This window comes from Mustelus asterias, chromosome 25 (assembly GCF_964213995.1).
Source record: "Mustelus asterias chromosome 25, sMusAst1.hap1.1, whole genome shotgun sequence".
Classification (NCBI taxonomy): domain Eukaryota; kingdom Metazoa; phylum Chordata; class Chondrichthyes; order Carcharhiniformes; family Triakidae; genus Mustelus; species Mustelus asterias.
The window spans coordinates 25,744,876-25,762,250 of NC_135825.1; the positions used below are offsets into that span (position 1 = coordinate 25,744,876).

General features: G+C 45.4%; 1 protein-coding gene across 3 annotated transcripts in view; it reads right to left on the bottom strand.

Moving 5' to 3' along the window:
- Positions 1-17,375, bottom strand: part of LOC144479268 (copine-8) — a 652,766-nt gene that overhangs the window by 300,561 nt on the left and 334,830 nt on the right. For all 3 annotated transcript variants that reach the window (XM_078197938.1, XM_078197940.1, XM_078197939.1), the window contains 2 exons: positions 6,787-6,890; positions 188-292 (listed from right to left, as the gene is read on the bottom strand). In XM_078197938.1, coding sequence (XP_078054064.1) covers positions 188-292; positions 6,787-6,890 — 209 coding nt within the window. The remainder of the gene's footprint in view (positions 1-187; positions 293-6,786; positions 6,891-17,375) is intronic.

The window sequence follows — 17,375 nt, forward strand, 5'->3', positions numbered from 1 at the left end:
TCTCTGGTCCCACTGGCAGTGCATCCCTACTCACGGATTTCCCGGTGGCATGGGGTGGCTTCAATGGGAAATCCCACCGACAGCGTTGGGAGCAGAGGATCCCGCCACCAGCGAACAGCGCGCCACCGAGAACACACGGCTGGGAGGCTGGAGAATCATTTCAAAGGGCAAAATTCCATGAACTTACCTATCATAGTCACCATTGCAGAGGGCACGCACTGGAATACAGAACTGCAGCCAAACAGGATTCAGGGTATTCTTCACCACTTCTGTTTTATGGCAAATTGTGAAGCTGAAAGTAGAAAGAAATAAACTATGAAACATGATATATAAGTGTGGTATACATATTATTACTCAGGATACTATAGAGCAACAACAGCAATTATGATGTTTCATAGAATCCCTACTGTGCAGAAGGAGGCCATTCGGTCCATCAAGTGTGCACCGACCACAATCCCACCCAGGCCCCATCCCCATAACCCCATATATTTACCCTGCTGATCCCCTTGACACTAGGGTCAATTTAGCATGGCCAATCAACACAACACAACACACCAGCACATCTTTCAGAATGTGGGAGGAAACCGGAGAAAACCCACGCAGACACAGGGAGAACGTGCAAACTCCGCACAGACAGTGACCCAAGCCGGGATTCAAACCCGGGTCCCTGGCACTGCGAGGCAATAGTGTTAACCACTGTGCCAACCATTCCTTGTGGAGAGCTTTGCAAGGTTGCTAAAAATTGTGGTTACAGTTTTCTTTCTCATGTTAAAGGAACAGGGATACTTTGGGATATATTTTGGAAATAATAGAATATGTGCCGAGCTTTTAAGATATAGTTCAAATTTAATCACCTATTTTGATCCTGATGAAAGATGAGACCTCAGCATGCACTCAGGTTGTACCGGAATTACATAGTGTTAGTTTGACTCCAAGTACATCCTATTTCACGAACACAGACTTATTCAAAAGACGATGGTTAGAAATGACCAAGGTTCTGATTTAGCCACAGTTGATGTTGAAAGTATTTGCCTCTTTTAGACACTATTTTCCAATGACAGATTTAAACTTTTCCTAGCTCAGGCAGCTTGGGGAGGGACAGGTGGGTGGAAATGAAAGATGAATGATCTGTCCCTTTAAATTGAACAGTTTGAAGAAACACTTTGGACAGAATATATTTTCCTTGAGCTCTCTATTGGGAAAAATAATCAGATCATTGTTCAAAAGAAATGTTGATATCAAGAATTCTAGGTCACTGCTTGATGAATGGCATTGCCATATTTCAATATACTTTAAATTCAACTGAAGCTCTGACTTAACTTGAATATCCTAATAATTAATGTCCTCAGACTTCAGAGGCAACTTTTCTCCAATGCTGTACCAAGGATAGATACTGCATTGTCAGAGGGAGCCATATGATAACGGTAGACATTCCATTTGCCAGTATACATGGTTGAGAAGGGCAATAAAGAACACACAGATCACATCAAAAGAGAGAGAGTCCTTCCATGGTTTTGCCCAACTATTTATGTCCGGATCAATTTTCATTTGAAAGGGAGATGGGTCAACTACCATGCATGCATGATTCAATGATTGTTGCACATTTCAGGCTATATGGATTTCTTATTTACGTACTGCAACTTTAAGAACAAACATTTTCTGAACATATATGTCAGGTAGTTTTTCAAAGGTAATCTATTTTCACATTGATATACTGATAACAATATCTAATAGATTGACACTCTCATGTTAACTTTAAAATACAGCGAGTTGTGATCTGGAGCGCATTGCCTTAAAAGGCAGTGAAAGTAGATTCAATGATAACTTATAAGTAACATTGTCAGGGCTATGGGGAAAAAGGTGAGTGGTACTAATTGAATAGCTCATTATTGGACAGAATGGCCATCTTCTGTACTGGATGACTTTGGTAAAATGTCTTCTGGACAGTAAAGATCAGAGATTAGCAACATATTAAACACACAATGTCACATTTTTGCATGCGAGCTACAAATGGTTCCAGGAAACCACAAGTATTTCGACAAAAGAAGACATCTGTGCCTTATGCTCCACTAGAGTTTTCCCATTCTGATCTACCAGCAGAAGAATGCTTAATGTTATTTTCAATCACTCTGATCTGACACTAACGGTAATTTTGGTAGATATTGGTCCAGATTTTTGTCCCTGGGTCAAGAGCGTATCGTTGAATGATTTCCCGGCTTGGCAGAACCAACCTTTAAAATGCACCCCTCTCCCACACCTTTCCCCACAAGTGAGATTTTTATTTGGTGGGATGGTCAGCAGGACAGGGATGTGGAGGATTGGATAACCCCAGAACAAATTCCCAGGTTGTAAGGCACTGAGGCAGGCTGGATGTGAGGCCTGCCTTTGTGACCTGGCACTGCATTTCAATAAATAGAAAATACAACGTAAAGCATCACTCCACCCCTCACACACTTCCTATCCCCAATTCATACCCACCTATGCCAATCCATGCCTCCCACCCACCTCCCATGGCCCTGACATCTCTGTGCCAACTTTGTGCCCTTCTACCAAACACAATGGCCCCTCACACCCCATGCCAACTTAATGCCCCTCTACCCATCCCAATACCCTGATACCACCTATGCTAATTTAGTGCCAAAATCATGCCAATAAATGCCCCAATCACATTTTCACCTTACACCCTCCATGTCAAATCACCTAGTTTCATTGGACAGTTGCTTGACAGCTTTGACACTTCCTAGGTAGCTTTGACAGATATGACAAGTGGGACAGCTCTTTAACTCCTTAGCATTTTGTGGACAGCTGGACAGTCCCACGACAGCAGGATGTCTCCGTGACAGCGTGACATCTCCGCGACAGTTGTTCACATTATATATTAACGATTTGGAAGAGGGAACCAAATGTATAATCTCCAAATTTGCAGATGATACAAAGTTGGATGGGGGGGGTGGAGTGAAGAGGATGCATAAATGCTTCAGCATGATATGGACAGGTTGAGTGTGTGGGCAGATGCATGGCAGATGAAGTATAATGTGAATGAATGTGAGGTTATACACTTTGGTAGCAATAATAGGAAGACAGATTATTATTTGAATGGTGTAACTTGAGAGAGGTGGATACTCAGAGACACCTTGGCGCCCTCGTGTATCAGTCACTGAAAGTAAACGCACAGGTACAGCAGGCAGTAAAGAGATTTCCTCCCCTAAAGGGCATTAGTGAAGCACATGGCTTCATGGTCATCATTAATTCTAGATTTTCTATTGGATTGAAATTTCACCATCTGCCGTGGTGGGATTCAAACCCAGGTCCCCAGAGGATTACCTGGGGTCTTTGGATTACCAGTCCAGTAACAATACCACTACGCCAGCACCTCCCCAGTGAAACAACCTGAGGTTATAAAGGGTTCCCTTCCTGATGCAGCATGCGTTCATGAAGGGAAGGTCATGTTTGACTAATTTGGTGGAATTCTTTGAGAACATTACATGTGCAGTGGACAATGGGGAACCTGTGGTGTATCTGGATTTCCAGAAGGCATTTGACAAGGTGCCGCACCAAAGACTGCTACATAAGATAAAGGTGCACGGTGTTACGGATAATGTATTAGCATGGATAGAGGATTGGTTAACTAACAGAGAGCAAAGAGTGGGGGTAAATGGGTGTTTTTCTGATTGGCGATCAGTGACTAGTGGTGTGCCTCAGGGACCAGTGTTGGGACCACAATTGGGACCCCAATCCACAGTTGGGATATAGATAGTCTAAGTGAGTGGGTGAGGGTCTGGCAGATGGAGTACAATGTTGGTAAAAGTGAGGTCATCCATTTTGGTAGGAATAACAGCAAAATGGACTATTATTTAAATGGTAAAAAATTGCAGCATGCTGCTGTGCAGAGGGACCTGGGTGTCCTTGTGCAGGACTCTCAAGGACTTGGTTTGCAGGTGCAGCAGGTAATTAAGAAGGCAAATGGAATTTTGTCCTTCATTGCTAGAGGGATGGAGTTTAAAAACAGCGAGATTATGTTGCAGCTGTATAACGTGCTGGTGAGGCCACACCTGGAGTACTGTGTACAGTTTTGGTCTCCTTACTTGAGAAAGGATATACTGGCACTGGAGGAGGTGCAGAGGAGATTCACTAGGTTGATTCCGGAGTTGAGAGGGTTGGCGTATGAGGAGAGACCGAGTAGACTGGGGCTATACTCATTGGAATTCAGAAGAATGAGGGGAGATCTTATAGAAACATATAAGATTATGAAGGGAATAGATAAGCAGGGAAGTTGTTTCCACTGGCGGGTGAAACTAGAACGAGGGGGCATGGCCTCAAAATAAGGGGAAGCAGATTTAGGATTGAGTTGAGGAAGAACTTCTTCATACAAAGGGTTGTGAATCTGTGGAATTCCCTGCCCAGTGAAGCAGTTGAGGCTACCTCATTGAATGTTTTTAAAGCAAGGATAGATAAATTTTTGAACAGTAAAGAAATTAAGGGTTATGGTGAGCGGGCGGGTAAGTGGAGTTGAGTCCATGAAAAGATCAGCCATGATCTTATTGAATGACGGAGCAGGCTCGAGGGGCCAGATGGCCTACTCCTGCTCCTAGTTCTTATGTTCTTATGTTATTGTCATGACTTAAATCAGGCCATTGAGATTGGCCTATTGGAGTATGAACTCCCTGATTAAGGATCCAATTGATGGGCCAATCAGGGAGTCTTTGCCTTGTATTTAACTGGGAGCGTCAGTTCCTCTGACAGCCCCGGAGATAGACTGCTAACTGTTAGCACTCTGTGTACTGCTGTTAGAATTGTAAATAAAGGGATTTTGGTGATTTTCTGCTTCTGAAGCCTTATTACAATTATGAAAGATGCAATTATTTCTTTATTTCATCATTTATATAGTGGTGCCTTAAATACAGAATTCTCCCCACATAAAGTGAGAAAATATTGCCAGAAGTTATAGTCGAAGTCACTGTTTTCTTAATAATGACAGTTGCTATCAAAACTTCTCAATCATATATTTCAAGATGAATGAGGACAGTTGCTTGAGTCTAATTTGCATCAGCAAATTTATAGATTAAGATTATAATTTATAGATTATAAATTGGGGCAGCACGGTAGCACAGTGGTTAGCACTGCTGCTTCACAGCTCCAGGGACCTGGGTTCGATTCCCGGCTTGGGTCACTGTCTGTGTGGAGTTTGCACATTCTTCCTGCGTCTGCATGGGTTTCCTCCGGGTGCTCCGGTTTCCCCCCACAGTCTAAAGATGTGCGGGTTAGGTTGATTGGCTATGCTAAAAAAAATTGCCCCTTAGAGTCCTGAGATGCGTAGGTTAGAGGGATTAGCGGGTAAATGTGTAGGGAAAAGGGGGTAGGGTCTGGGTGGGATTGTGGTCGGTGCAGACTCGATGGGCCAGATGGCCTCTTTCTGCACTGTAGGGTTTCTATGATTAAGAAATTAAAACCAATATCTTTCCCTGCTCAATAATTTCAGCTTTCTGCCTCCCCTTAGTATGTTCCATGTTCTATTTCTAGATTCTTCCCCAGTGGCTGCAGTCAGTGAAGTGACTGGTCACTAGCAGAAGCCTCTTGGTATCTCGATGACCTCCTGCCTACCTGTGCTTGGTCATGAGATTGTTACAATTGAACCCATCATTTCGCTTCACTTCTCTGATGCGTGTGTGGCCCTGCTTGCTTTCTGCCCATTTGTTATTCAGGGAGGCAGAGTGTTAGAGGACCCACATGTGGAATCACAGAGAGGCAGCAGTTTTCATCTCCAAACATGGCCATGCTGGTGGTATTCACTTAGCATGCTACTGCTGTGACTGGGATCAGGTAGCTTACTGAGCTGAGAGCAGTGAGACCGCCTTTACTGACTCTCTCTATCCAATCACCCAGCATGTTGAAACTAGCCAAGGGAGACTGCTGAAGATTGCAACATGAATCTTCGAGGCAGCACTCTGATCTTTGAGATATTCCAGCTGGGTTAAAATGTCTGGCATTAACTCCACTGCAGAATGCCACGATGTCACCATTCATTCAATATATCGCCGTTCCTTCGCAGGCACTGGGTCAACCCACAGCACATTGACTGCAGTGTACCGCCACCTTCTCAAGGGCAACTGGGAATGGGCAATAAATGCTGGCCAGCCAGCGGTGTTCATGTCCCACGAATGAATAAAAAAAAATTCACAGCCATGCAGATAGCTTTCTGCACAAGTTCATGCGTACGGAGATGAATGCCTCTGTACTTTCCATGAAACATCTGTACTTTCACAATTACTCCATAAAATACTTAGGAACTCTGATGTTATCTTTCTTTGAAACTCTGACCATGGGGTCTGAACCCCAGGATACTGTAGCTGGGAAATGTTGAATCTCCTGTCTGCTACTCAGTTGTCACTGTCACCTGTGCCTGTTCACGGGTGCTCTGTATCACACAGTACACCCACCAGAGCTGACTATGTATGGCCCCTTAAATGTATTGGTGCTTGTACTTGTGACAGCACCTCCGACAGTGCAGCACTCCCTCAGTACTGCACCAATGCGTCCACTTTGATAATGTACTTCAATTATGGGTCGGATCTTGGACCCACATCCTTCTGACTCAAACAGAACTCAAAGCCAAGGCTAACACAATTTTCTCAGAATTTAGCATTTAAAAATACTGAAATCAACTGCCAGAAGTGGGCGGAACAATGAGAAAAAGTTGTTCATTAATTTTAATATTCTGGTTTCTAGAGAGAAATATTGATTCAAAAAAATGATTACATTCTTCACCAAATCGAAAAGTATACTTACGTTCCATCTTCATTGCTTCTGTAGAAGACCATGAAAGGATCTGACTTTCCAAAGAAATCTTTCTTGTCAAGTTTATTGGCACAGAATTGCATTGTTGCAACATCCTGTAGTAGAAATAAACAATATTGGGCTTTAACAGAGCAAAATGCTTTTAGCTACCATCACTGATTGCTTTATCTCTCCATTAGTTGCACAAAGTTACAAATAAAATGCCTCCTGGATAACATTAGCCTATATTTCTGATTGCACCTCCAATGCCTCATCGCTTTCCTAACCGTGAACGTTTCATCTCAAAGTGCCATTTTGTGAGTTAAGTCCATGTTAGAAAATTGTAAAATATATGAACTAACTCATGAGAAATAGGAAACAGTGCCATAACCAAATGCTTCTGAAGAACTAACCTGATCTTCATTTGAATAGTCTGTTCAACTAAGGTCATGTTTCAAAATCTGAGAAGCAATTTCAATCCGTTAAATCAATTGTTGAATCCACGGTCGGTTGACATTGCTCTGCAATGCAACTTGTGTTTGCTTAATTCAGATTCAAGTTGAGAATTCCTCAGCAGTTCACAACTCTTTGTCCCAAAATAACAAAGCTCTGCTTTTGTCTAAGTGAACCAGATAAACATTTATTGACTGAAACATCTGGTACAAAGCCAGTATTATCGCAGAGTCACGGAACTGGACAGTGGAGAAGGTGGCCATTCAACTCGACAGCCGGAACTATACCACCTCGCCCGCCACGGAATCAGAGCGGGTGAGGGTCCAACAATGGGAATCTCTGTTGACCTCGGGCAGGAATTTCCGGTCTCTTCCGAGCAAAGCTGTAAAATCCCGCCCAACATGTCTGCACTGGTTCTCCAAATGCACAATTCACTTTGTGCCATTCTCCCGCCTTCTCCCTATAACCCTGCATTGTTCCTCTTCAAGTATCAGTCTTATCCCCCTTTAAATGCCTCAATTGAACCAGCATCCATTCTCTAGTGCATTCTAGATGTGATTCACCCACTACATGAAAACATTCTCTCTTATATTGCTTTTGTTTCTTTTGTCAGTTACTTTAAATCTGTGCCCTCATTCTCGATCCTTTCATGAATGGGAACAGTCTCCCTCTTCATACTCCGTCCAGACCCCTCATGATTTTGGGTACATCAATTAAATCTCTTCTGAGCCTTTTCTTCTCCCAGAAAAGCAGTCCTAATTTCTCCACTCTCTCTTCGTAACTGAAATTCCTCATCCTGGAATCATTCTTGTGATTTTGACCTGCATTCGCGCCAACGTCTTCACATCCTTTTGGCATCCACGACTGAACACACTACTCCAGCTAAGGTTGAGCTAGTGTACAATACAAGTTCAGGATAATCTTGATAATAATAATCTTTGCTCTTATATTCTTTGCTCCTATCAATACAGTCGAGGATGCTTTATTAACCATGTTCTCAACCTGTGCTGCCATCTTAAATCACGTATACACCCATGTCCTACAGTCCTGCATCCTTTTTAGAATTGTACCTTTTTATATTGCCTCGCCATGCTCTTCTCCATGTTTTCAAGAAAATTATAATTAACATGCTCTTTACATTATAGAAACACAGAAAATAGGAGGAGAAGGCCATTCGGCCCTCTGGGTCTGCTCCACCATTCATTCTCATCATGGCTGATCATCCAACTCAACAGCCTGGTCCCACCTTCCCCCCATATCCTATGATCCCCTCTGTCTAAAGTTGGAAAGCACAGTGGCACAGTAATTAGCACTGCTGCCTCACAGCGTCAGGGCCCCAGGTTTGATTCCCAGCTTGGGTCGCTGTCTGTCCAGAGTCTGCACATTCTCCCCATGTTTGCGTGGGTTACCTCCGGATGTTCTGGTTTTCTCTGAAAGTGCAAAAGACCTGCTGGTCAGGTGCATTGGCCATGCTAAATTCTCCCTCAGTGTACCCAAACAGGCGCTGAAGTGTGGTGACTAGGGGACTTTCATAGTAACCTCATTGTCGTGTTAATGTAAGCCTACTTGTGACACTAACAAATAAACTTTTAACTTTGTGAAAACAAACAATGTTTTGTCCTCAACTACTTTCTGTAGTAGCGAATTCCATAGGTTCTCTGGGTGAAGAAATTTCTCCTCATCTCTGTCCTAAATGGTCGACCCTGTATCCTCTGACGGTGACCCTTGGTTCTGGATACCCCCACCATCGAGAACATCCTCCCTGCATCTGCCCTGTCTAGTCCTGTTAGAATTTCATAGATAAGTTGCCAGTAGAAAGTAAACACTACTGCAGCATTTGAAGTGGTTCATTTAGAAACTTGAAGGATTCAGGATTCAGGTAGCAACCCCTTTCTATACATTTATTAAAGTTATTTGGACAGGGATTCAAAAGTTCAGTTGGTGTTCTGTTTCGGAGGTCCTTATTGTGCAAGAGTCTGTTTGTGAAGATTCACACATGCTGGAGAAATATCTAGTCATGAAATAATTTTGGCTCAGGGTGCTTGGTAAACTATTCATATGAGGGAGAGTAAATGACCTAGGAAGAAGCAAATCATTGCACACAATTAGAGAAATAAACTTATTTTATTGTTATGCCCAATGAGTCAGTATGAACGGAATGGCACTAACAAGCTGCAAAGTTGTGCGATGGAGTTTGCTTTTCTTTTATTCACTAGTTTCCACCATTGATTTTCTCCAAGGACCTCCTATCCTGTTGACAATATCCTACAGCTCCATGGCTGTTCATGGCTTCTCCAATGATCATGGATGTGGAGAGGATGTTTCCTCTTGAGGGAGAATCTAGAACTAAGGGTCACTGCTTAAAAACAAGGGATCACCCATTTAACACGGAGATGAGGTGAAATCTTTCAACTCAGGAGGGTCATGACCTTTAGAACTCTCTTCCTGAAAAGGCTGTGGAAGCAGAGTTCTTGAATATTTTTAAGGCAGAGGTGGATAGATTTTTGGTAAGCAAGGGGTGATAGGTTATCAAGAGTAAGTGGAATGCACGTTTGAGGTTACTATCGGATCAGCCATGATCTCAGTGAATAGTGGGGCAGGCTCGGGGGCTGAAGAGCCTAGTCCTGCTCCTTGTTCATATGATAGCTCACCCAAGTATTCAAGTGGGCACCTCAACATTCAGTGTCAGTAGTTTATTATAGTAAAGTTAAAGTTTATTTATTAATCACAAGGCTTACATTAACACTGCAATGAAGTTACTCTGAAATTCATTCCCCTCGTCGCAACACTTCGGCACTTGTTCGGGTCAATGCACCTAACCAGCATGTCTTTCAGAGGAAACCGGAGCACTCGAAGAAAACCCACGGCGACATGGGGAGAACGTGCAAACTCTACCAGACAGAGACCCAAGCCAGGAATTGAACCCGAGTCCCTGGCGCTGTGAGGCAGCAGTGCTAACCATTATGCCATCATGCCCCCATGCAAGACTTCTCGAGAAAGTGAGAGGGCATGGGATCCAAGGGGCTGTGTTACCTTGTGGATTCAGAACTGGCTTGCCTGCAGAAGGCAAAGAGTGGTTGTAGATGGGTCTTTTTCTGAATGGAGGTCAGTCACCTGTGGAGTGCCCCAGGGATCTGTTCTGGGACCCTTGCTGTTTGTCATTTTCATAAATGACCTGGATGAGGAAGTGGAGGGATGGGTTGGTAAGTTTGCCGACGACACGAAGGTTGGTGGTGTTGCGGATAGGTTGGAGGGACGTCAGAAGCTGCAGCGTGACATATATAGGATGCAAGACTGGGCGGAGAAGTGACAGATGGACTTCAACCCAGATAAATGTGTAGTGGTCCATTTTGGCAGGTCAAATGGAATGAAGGGGTATAATATCAAGGGTAAGACTCTTAGCAGTGTAGAGGATCAGAAGGACCTTGGGGTCCGGGTCCATAGGACTCTTAAATCGGCCTTGCAGGTAGAGGAGGTGGTTAAGAAGGCGTATGGTGTGCTGGCCTTCATCAATCGAGGGATTGAGTTTAGGAGTCGGGAGATAATGATGCAGCTTTATAAGACCCTCGTCAGACCCCACTTGGAGTACTGTGCTCAGTTCTGGTCGCCTCATTACAGGAGGGATGTGGAAATGATTGAAAGGGTGCAGAGAAGATTTACAAGGATGTTGCCTGGATTGGTTGGCATGCCTTATGAGGATAGGCTGAGGGAGCTTGGTCTTTTCTCCTTGAAGTGATGAAGGATGAGAGGTGACCTGATAGAGGTGTACAAGATGTTGAGAGGTATAGATCGGGTGGATTCTCGGAGGCTTTTTCCCAGGGCTGAAATGGCTGCTACGAGTGGACACAGGTTTAAGGTGCTGGGGAGTAGGTACAGAGGAGATGTCAGGGGTAAGTTTTTCACTCAGAGGGTGGTGGCTGAGTGGAATCGGCTGCCGTCAGTGGTGGTGGAGGCAAACTTGATAGGGTCTTTTAAGAGACTTCTGGATGAGTACATGGGACTTAATAGGATTGAGGGTTATAGGTAAGCCTATATATAAGCCTAGGTAGGTAGGGACATGACCGGTGCAACTTGTGGGCCGAACGGCCTGTTTGTGCTGTATTTTTTCTATGTTCTATGCCGCTGAACAATAGGCAACTAAACACATGGGCCATAACATTGAGCTAACTCTGTCTTCAGCTGTACCCAACCGATGCACTCTTCAAGCTGTGATTACTAGAGGCCAATTAGGGACATGACCCCAGAGCAATGTTCCTCACCCTAATTCCCACATTGTTCATTAATGATCAAATAGGATTTACAGGCGTAAAGAAAGTCTGTGTGAATCCTCGAAACACAGCAGAAATCAGGGAGTAACCTCAGACTTTATCTTTATGGCTCAGATACACACTGGGAAAATTGATCCACCCTCCTGGGCAGACTTGATGCATTTTTTTAATAAAACACAATTAAATCAGCCCAGTGCTTTTTGCAGTGACTTGTTTAATGCAAATGCCTGCAATATTTTCCTTCGGCAGAGAGACGGTAACATTTATCTTTGACTAGCTTGACAAGAAAATGATGACAAAGTATGGGTACATGCAGTAAAATTTTATGCAAAAATAATACTGCACAAAATTGGCAACAAGGACAAAGAGAAGTAAAAATCAAATAAAATAATGAATGAAGTCTCTGTTGGAAGGAATTGGAAATTGTTAAAAGAGGCTGGCCTCCTGTTAACGTTCGATACATAATAATGTCTGGGGAATATTATCTCATTGGTAACTATGCACAGAAAATCATTTGTATGAAGGGGTGGATAAAAATTCTATTTTAACCTCCATTTTAAGTCTATTGTAAACACTGGATTTACTCTGAATATTTAATACAACGGGCAGAATTTTATGAGATTTTTTTTCTGTGTCCTGCTGGCTTGAAAACGGGAGAGTTGCAAGTCTGTTTTGCAGGGGAGTTTTCACTCCAAATTTTATGCACTTCGTCTTTGAAAATATGGGCTAGACCACTTCTAGCCACTGGAGGCAGTGGGCGGGGCCTAATCCGCCAGACAGCCTGAATCTCAGATCAGAACTACAAACTGCGCATGCACAGGAAAAGTGTAAAGAAAATATACAGCTTTGCTGACAAAACCCCTCGGGCCAGATACAGCCTCCCCCTCCCCCTCCATGGACATTGGAGACCCCCCCCAACAGTACTGTCCCTCTTACTACCCCACCCCCCTTTCACAAAGCCCCCTCATCACCCCTCCAGCCAATGGCTGACTGACAGGACCCTTTCTCTTCCCCGATCATCACAGAGACACAAATCCCCCCCCCCCCCCCCCCCCCACCCCCACCCCCTCCCCTTCCCTGCAGTACATCTGCAGGTGCTGACTTGGCTTCCCCTCCATTGTAACAAGACAAACCGCTTTAAACTCGCTGGAATGCTCTAATGGGCGCGTGACTCGCCCAAACTGTCCTAAGCTGATCTGCCCTAAGGGAGAGCTCCATAAAAACCCCAAGGATGGACAGACAGGCAGGCAGTGCAGGAAGAAGTGGCCTCCAGGAAGACAACTCCCCATTTTTTAGATGCTAACTTGGCTGGGTTGCTGGAGGCGGTGGAGGTAAGGTGGGACACCTGCTTCCCCACAGCAGGACACCTTCCCAGAGGAAGGGATGAAAACGCAGCCTGGGAGGTGGTGGCAGCATGCGTTAGTGCCAGGGAACTGGCCAGGAGAACTGGGAAGCAGTGCTGCAAAAAACTGAATGACCTAATCCGGGAAGCAAGGTTGAGTATTTACCTCACCCTAGCAGCTTGCCCGTAAATGACTGCAGATCCCCCCACCCCCAGCATCCTGCATACTTTCAGCCCCTGACCCTCAACCACCTCCCTCCTCACCACACCCCCCCCCTCCTCCCCCCAAGAGTATCACAACCCTTGCCCTCTGGGGGCCACCCCCTGAAACCCTCCAGGACTTGTGCCATCAGATTTTACATGGCTCTTTCTGTCCCCACAGGAAAAGAATACCCATAATCGCCGGAAGAGGACAAAGACAGGGGGTGGTGTGCCTGAGATCCAGGTCCTCACCCCCTTTGAACGAACAAGCACTGCAGCTTGCAGGAGAGGAGGGTATGGGGACCATTAGTGAAAGCATGGTTGGGTTGGAGCATAGAATTGAGCACCCGCCAATCCTCCACTTGTTGGAGAAATCTCAAGTAAGTTGCATGCAGCCCAGATTCCTCTCCCTCCCTTGCACTTAACCTTGTGAACTGTGTTGCAGGAAGGGACCCTGACACACCTGGGCAGGATGGCATCGTGGCCCCCACTGCTGCTCTCGCCCATTCTGCCCGACAGCTTGGAAGATTCCACGGAGGAAGTGGATGAAGGGACCTCCGAGGCCGCCACTAGCTTTGTGTTGACTTCCATTTTGCAGTTCACCCCCCCCAGAGACTCTCACATCCGTGCGTCCAGTTAGTGGCGAGGCATCTGGGTCACTCTCTGGTGTGCACGACACATCTGCTGATGTCCATCGGTTGGAGGAGGGAGAGCCTCTGGCAGGCGGGGGCCTGCTAGAGGCGAGGACTCAGCTGGCCCCAGGCTACATGTTGGGTCTCTGCGACCACTTCTCCCTCAGCTGCTGGAAATGCAGCAACAGAGCCAGGGAATGCAGGAGGAACTGGACAGCAATACTGGACCAACTGCGAGTCCCTAAGCTTTCAGGGGGACCAGCTGTTGCCTGTCTTGCATGGTTTCCAGGCCAACACTGCAAGGGTGGCGTCTACAGTGGAAAGCCTGGGTAGGGAATCCTCACCATGAGTGACAGGTTCCAAGCGATGGCCGAGTCACAGCAGGCCACAGCTGAGGGCCTCAACGGGCTTCTCGAGATTCTGTGGCCCATGACTGAGAGGCCCAGGGGCTTGCAGGAGACCAGCGGTACAGTGCTGAGACACAGTGGGATATGGCTGCAGCCTTTGAGATCATGGCCCACTCATAGAGGGTCATGGCTGAGAGACTGTAGAGCATAGCCCAGACTCAGAGGACACTTGCTGCTGCCATTGACAGGTGGTCCCTGACTCAGAGGGCCATCGCAGAGGGCTCGGCCACCTTGGCAAGAACGCAAATGGTCCTCCAGGACTGGCATGGCCAGGTGATGCCGGAGCTTCTGGAGCTCACTACAGAAGCAGCAGTGTCCCATAGAGTGACCCAGGGGTCCACAGGAACCCTGAGGGAGGAGGAAGGGCTCAAGCCCATGCCAAGGCCTTCCACCCAGGAGGCTGCGGCTGTGGCTACACCTTCTGACTCCTCTCTTCCTGGCACCGGGGCATCTCAGGGGCAGTGGGATGAAGAGGGTGTCATGGATACATCCCTGACACCTGGATGTCAGGGCCCTCAAGAGGACACTTGCCCAGGGCATGACAAGCCACGGGTCACAGTAGGCAGCACTTCCACATCCTGGGGAGACACCAAGACATAGTGGTAGGCCACTCCACATATCCCCCCCAGACCTCCAGCAACGCACACTCCCCATAAATGCCACACAGATCCCAGAATGGCAACACAGCCCCTCCCATTCACCGCCCCCCCGCCACTTACAACCCATGCAGTAGTGACCACAGACTGTGCTGCCTGACAAGTCCTGAGGCTGCAGCACTGCCACTTCAGAGAATTTCAAGCCCATCCCCCGCCTGTAACAATGCTTGCTGCTGCCTGCACTAGGACCCAGAGTCATCCCTAAGACCCAAGGTCAGTGCTTTGAGCCGGGTCCGCACTGAGAGTCTGAGTTTGGACTTCATGAGCATCCCTAGTTGCCCTTGAGAAGGTGGTGGTGGGCTGCCTTCTTGAATGGCTGCAGTCCATGTTCTGTGGGTTGACCCACAAGAGGGATTGAATGTTTGTAGACATGGTGCCCATCAAGTGGGCTACTTTGTTCTGGACGGTGTCAAGCTTCTTGAGTGTTGTTGGAGTTGCACCCATCCAGACAAGTGGGAAGTATTCCATCACATTCCTGACTTGTGCCTAGTAGATGGTGGATAGGCTTTGGGGAGTCAGGAGGGGAGTTACTTGCCGCAGTATTTCTAGCCTCTGGCCTGTTCTTGTAGCCGCTGTGTTTATGTGGTTAGTCCAGTTGAGTTTCTGGTCAATGGTAACCCCAAGGATGTTGACAGTGGGGGATTCAGTGATGGTTACACCACTGAATGTCTGGTTAGAGTGTCTCTTACTGGTGATGGTCATTGCCTGGCATTTGTGTGGCACGAATGTTACTTGCCACTTGTCGGTCCAGGCCTGGATATTGTCCAGATCTTGTTGCATTTGAACATGGACTGCTTCAGTATCTGAAGAGTTGTGAATGGTGCTGAACATTGTGCAATCATCGGCGAACATCCCCACTTCTGACCTTATGATGGAGGGAAGGTCATTGCTGAAAGTTGTTTGGCCTAGGACACTACCCCAAGGGACTCCTGCATGTTACATAGTGGTCACTAAAAATGGTAATTGGATAAACATATGGATGATATTGGAATTGTGTAGGTTAGATGGGCTTTAGATTGGTTTCACAGGTCAGCACAACATCGAGGGCCGAAGGGCCTGTACTGCGCTGTAATGTTCTATGTTCTATGTTTGCAAATCAGAAAATGTGGGTGGGTTTTTATGGTCTCGCTCATCCCGGAACCATAAAATCCCACCCAAGATCAACAGACCCTTTCCATGGTCTACCCCTCGCCCGCTCTGCATCCTGTGGTGGGCGGAATGGTAAAATTGCGGTCTATATCCCTGAAAATAATGGATCTCTCCAGCATTGCTTGACTTCAAAATTGCAATCCTTGATAAACCACTTGGGCAACATTTATATTCTGTTTCTGTTCTTTTTTCTTCAAGTTGTTTTTGGGAAAATGACAAGAGCCAATATCATTAAGCAGTCTTGAAGCCCTTACCACATTAACTACTATGAGAAAGCGGAATTAATGCGCACATTTGAAGTGGCAAATCAGCTGAAGCATGCTGAGTTAATGGTTGTACCGACCGGCGTTAACTTTATAATTCATCTTCGCCAGTTCCACCAATGATGCCATCAGTCACTGTTAAACGTGCAAGGGAGCATCCTACCCAATGACTTATTCTTTGGACTTATTTTCACACAATAGCACCCAAAAACATACAACCTAGACACGTCTGTACAATTGTTATGCATGAAGTATCTGGTGAACACAATGGAACCAGAAAGCATCAATAATGGTTAAATGTGTATCAAAATTTAAGATGTATAATCTTTCAGAAGCAAAATGATGTTAAGAACCATCTGTTGCCATTATTGTTTTGGAAAAAGCACTCATGCTTCCCTTTTAAACATTTGCACTGAAAGGAATAGAAATTGATTTATATGCCAATGCAGACATGAAAAAATATCTCTCCCCATTTAGTTTCCCTTTCTCTGTACAGAACAGATTTTCTACCGTAATAAAATTTGAACAACAGGCTCTTGTTATGTGTAGATTTAAGAGAATATTGCTTAGCAGTGTGTAGTGTTTAGTTTGATGACAGTGGTCCAATTAGCATCCCGTGGAAGATTCCAAGCTGAAAATGTATTGCCAATTGCTGGAAAATGAGCCATGTGACAGCACTGAAGACACTGAGATGTGTTTTGCTGGCATATTTTATTTTAGGTGCTTTCAAGTTAGAATTCTGAAACTGTAACACCTGCCAGCCAAGACTTTGAAATAATTGATTGTTCATACACTGCAACAAAATGGCTGCCAAGATTCTTCCCCAAATATCTGGATATTCTTTCTCTGCCAATCTAGGCAATATTGTAATTCATTATAGATACAGACTGATATAGCCAATTCTGGCACCATCACCCACTTTTGGTCCAAGATTCCAGACATTTTCAAATATCTCACAAGGGTGAGAGGATTGAACTGGAGCAAGAGAAATTTTGAAGTCTCTAAAGCATTTTATGCATTTAAGAGAGATGTCTCTCTCTGTGAAGAATTGAAGCTGTATATCTAAAATATATGTTATTTAATGCACTTGGATAAGTCTGATGTAAAGTAATTAAGGTCTTTCTGGCACAGGAGTCAGTGTGTGGGATATAATTCACTCAGTGAGTGATGCATAGCCTCCATTTATGGATGGGAGAGTACTTAGAAGTCTGATAACCCTTCCTAAAAACT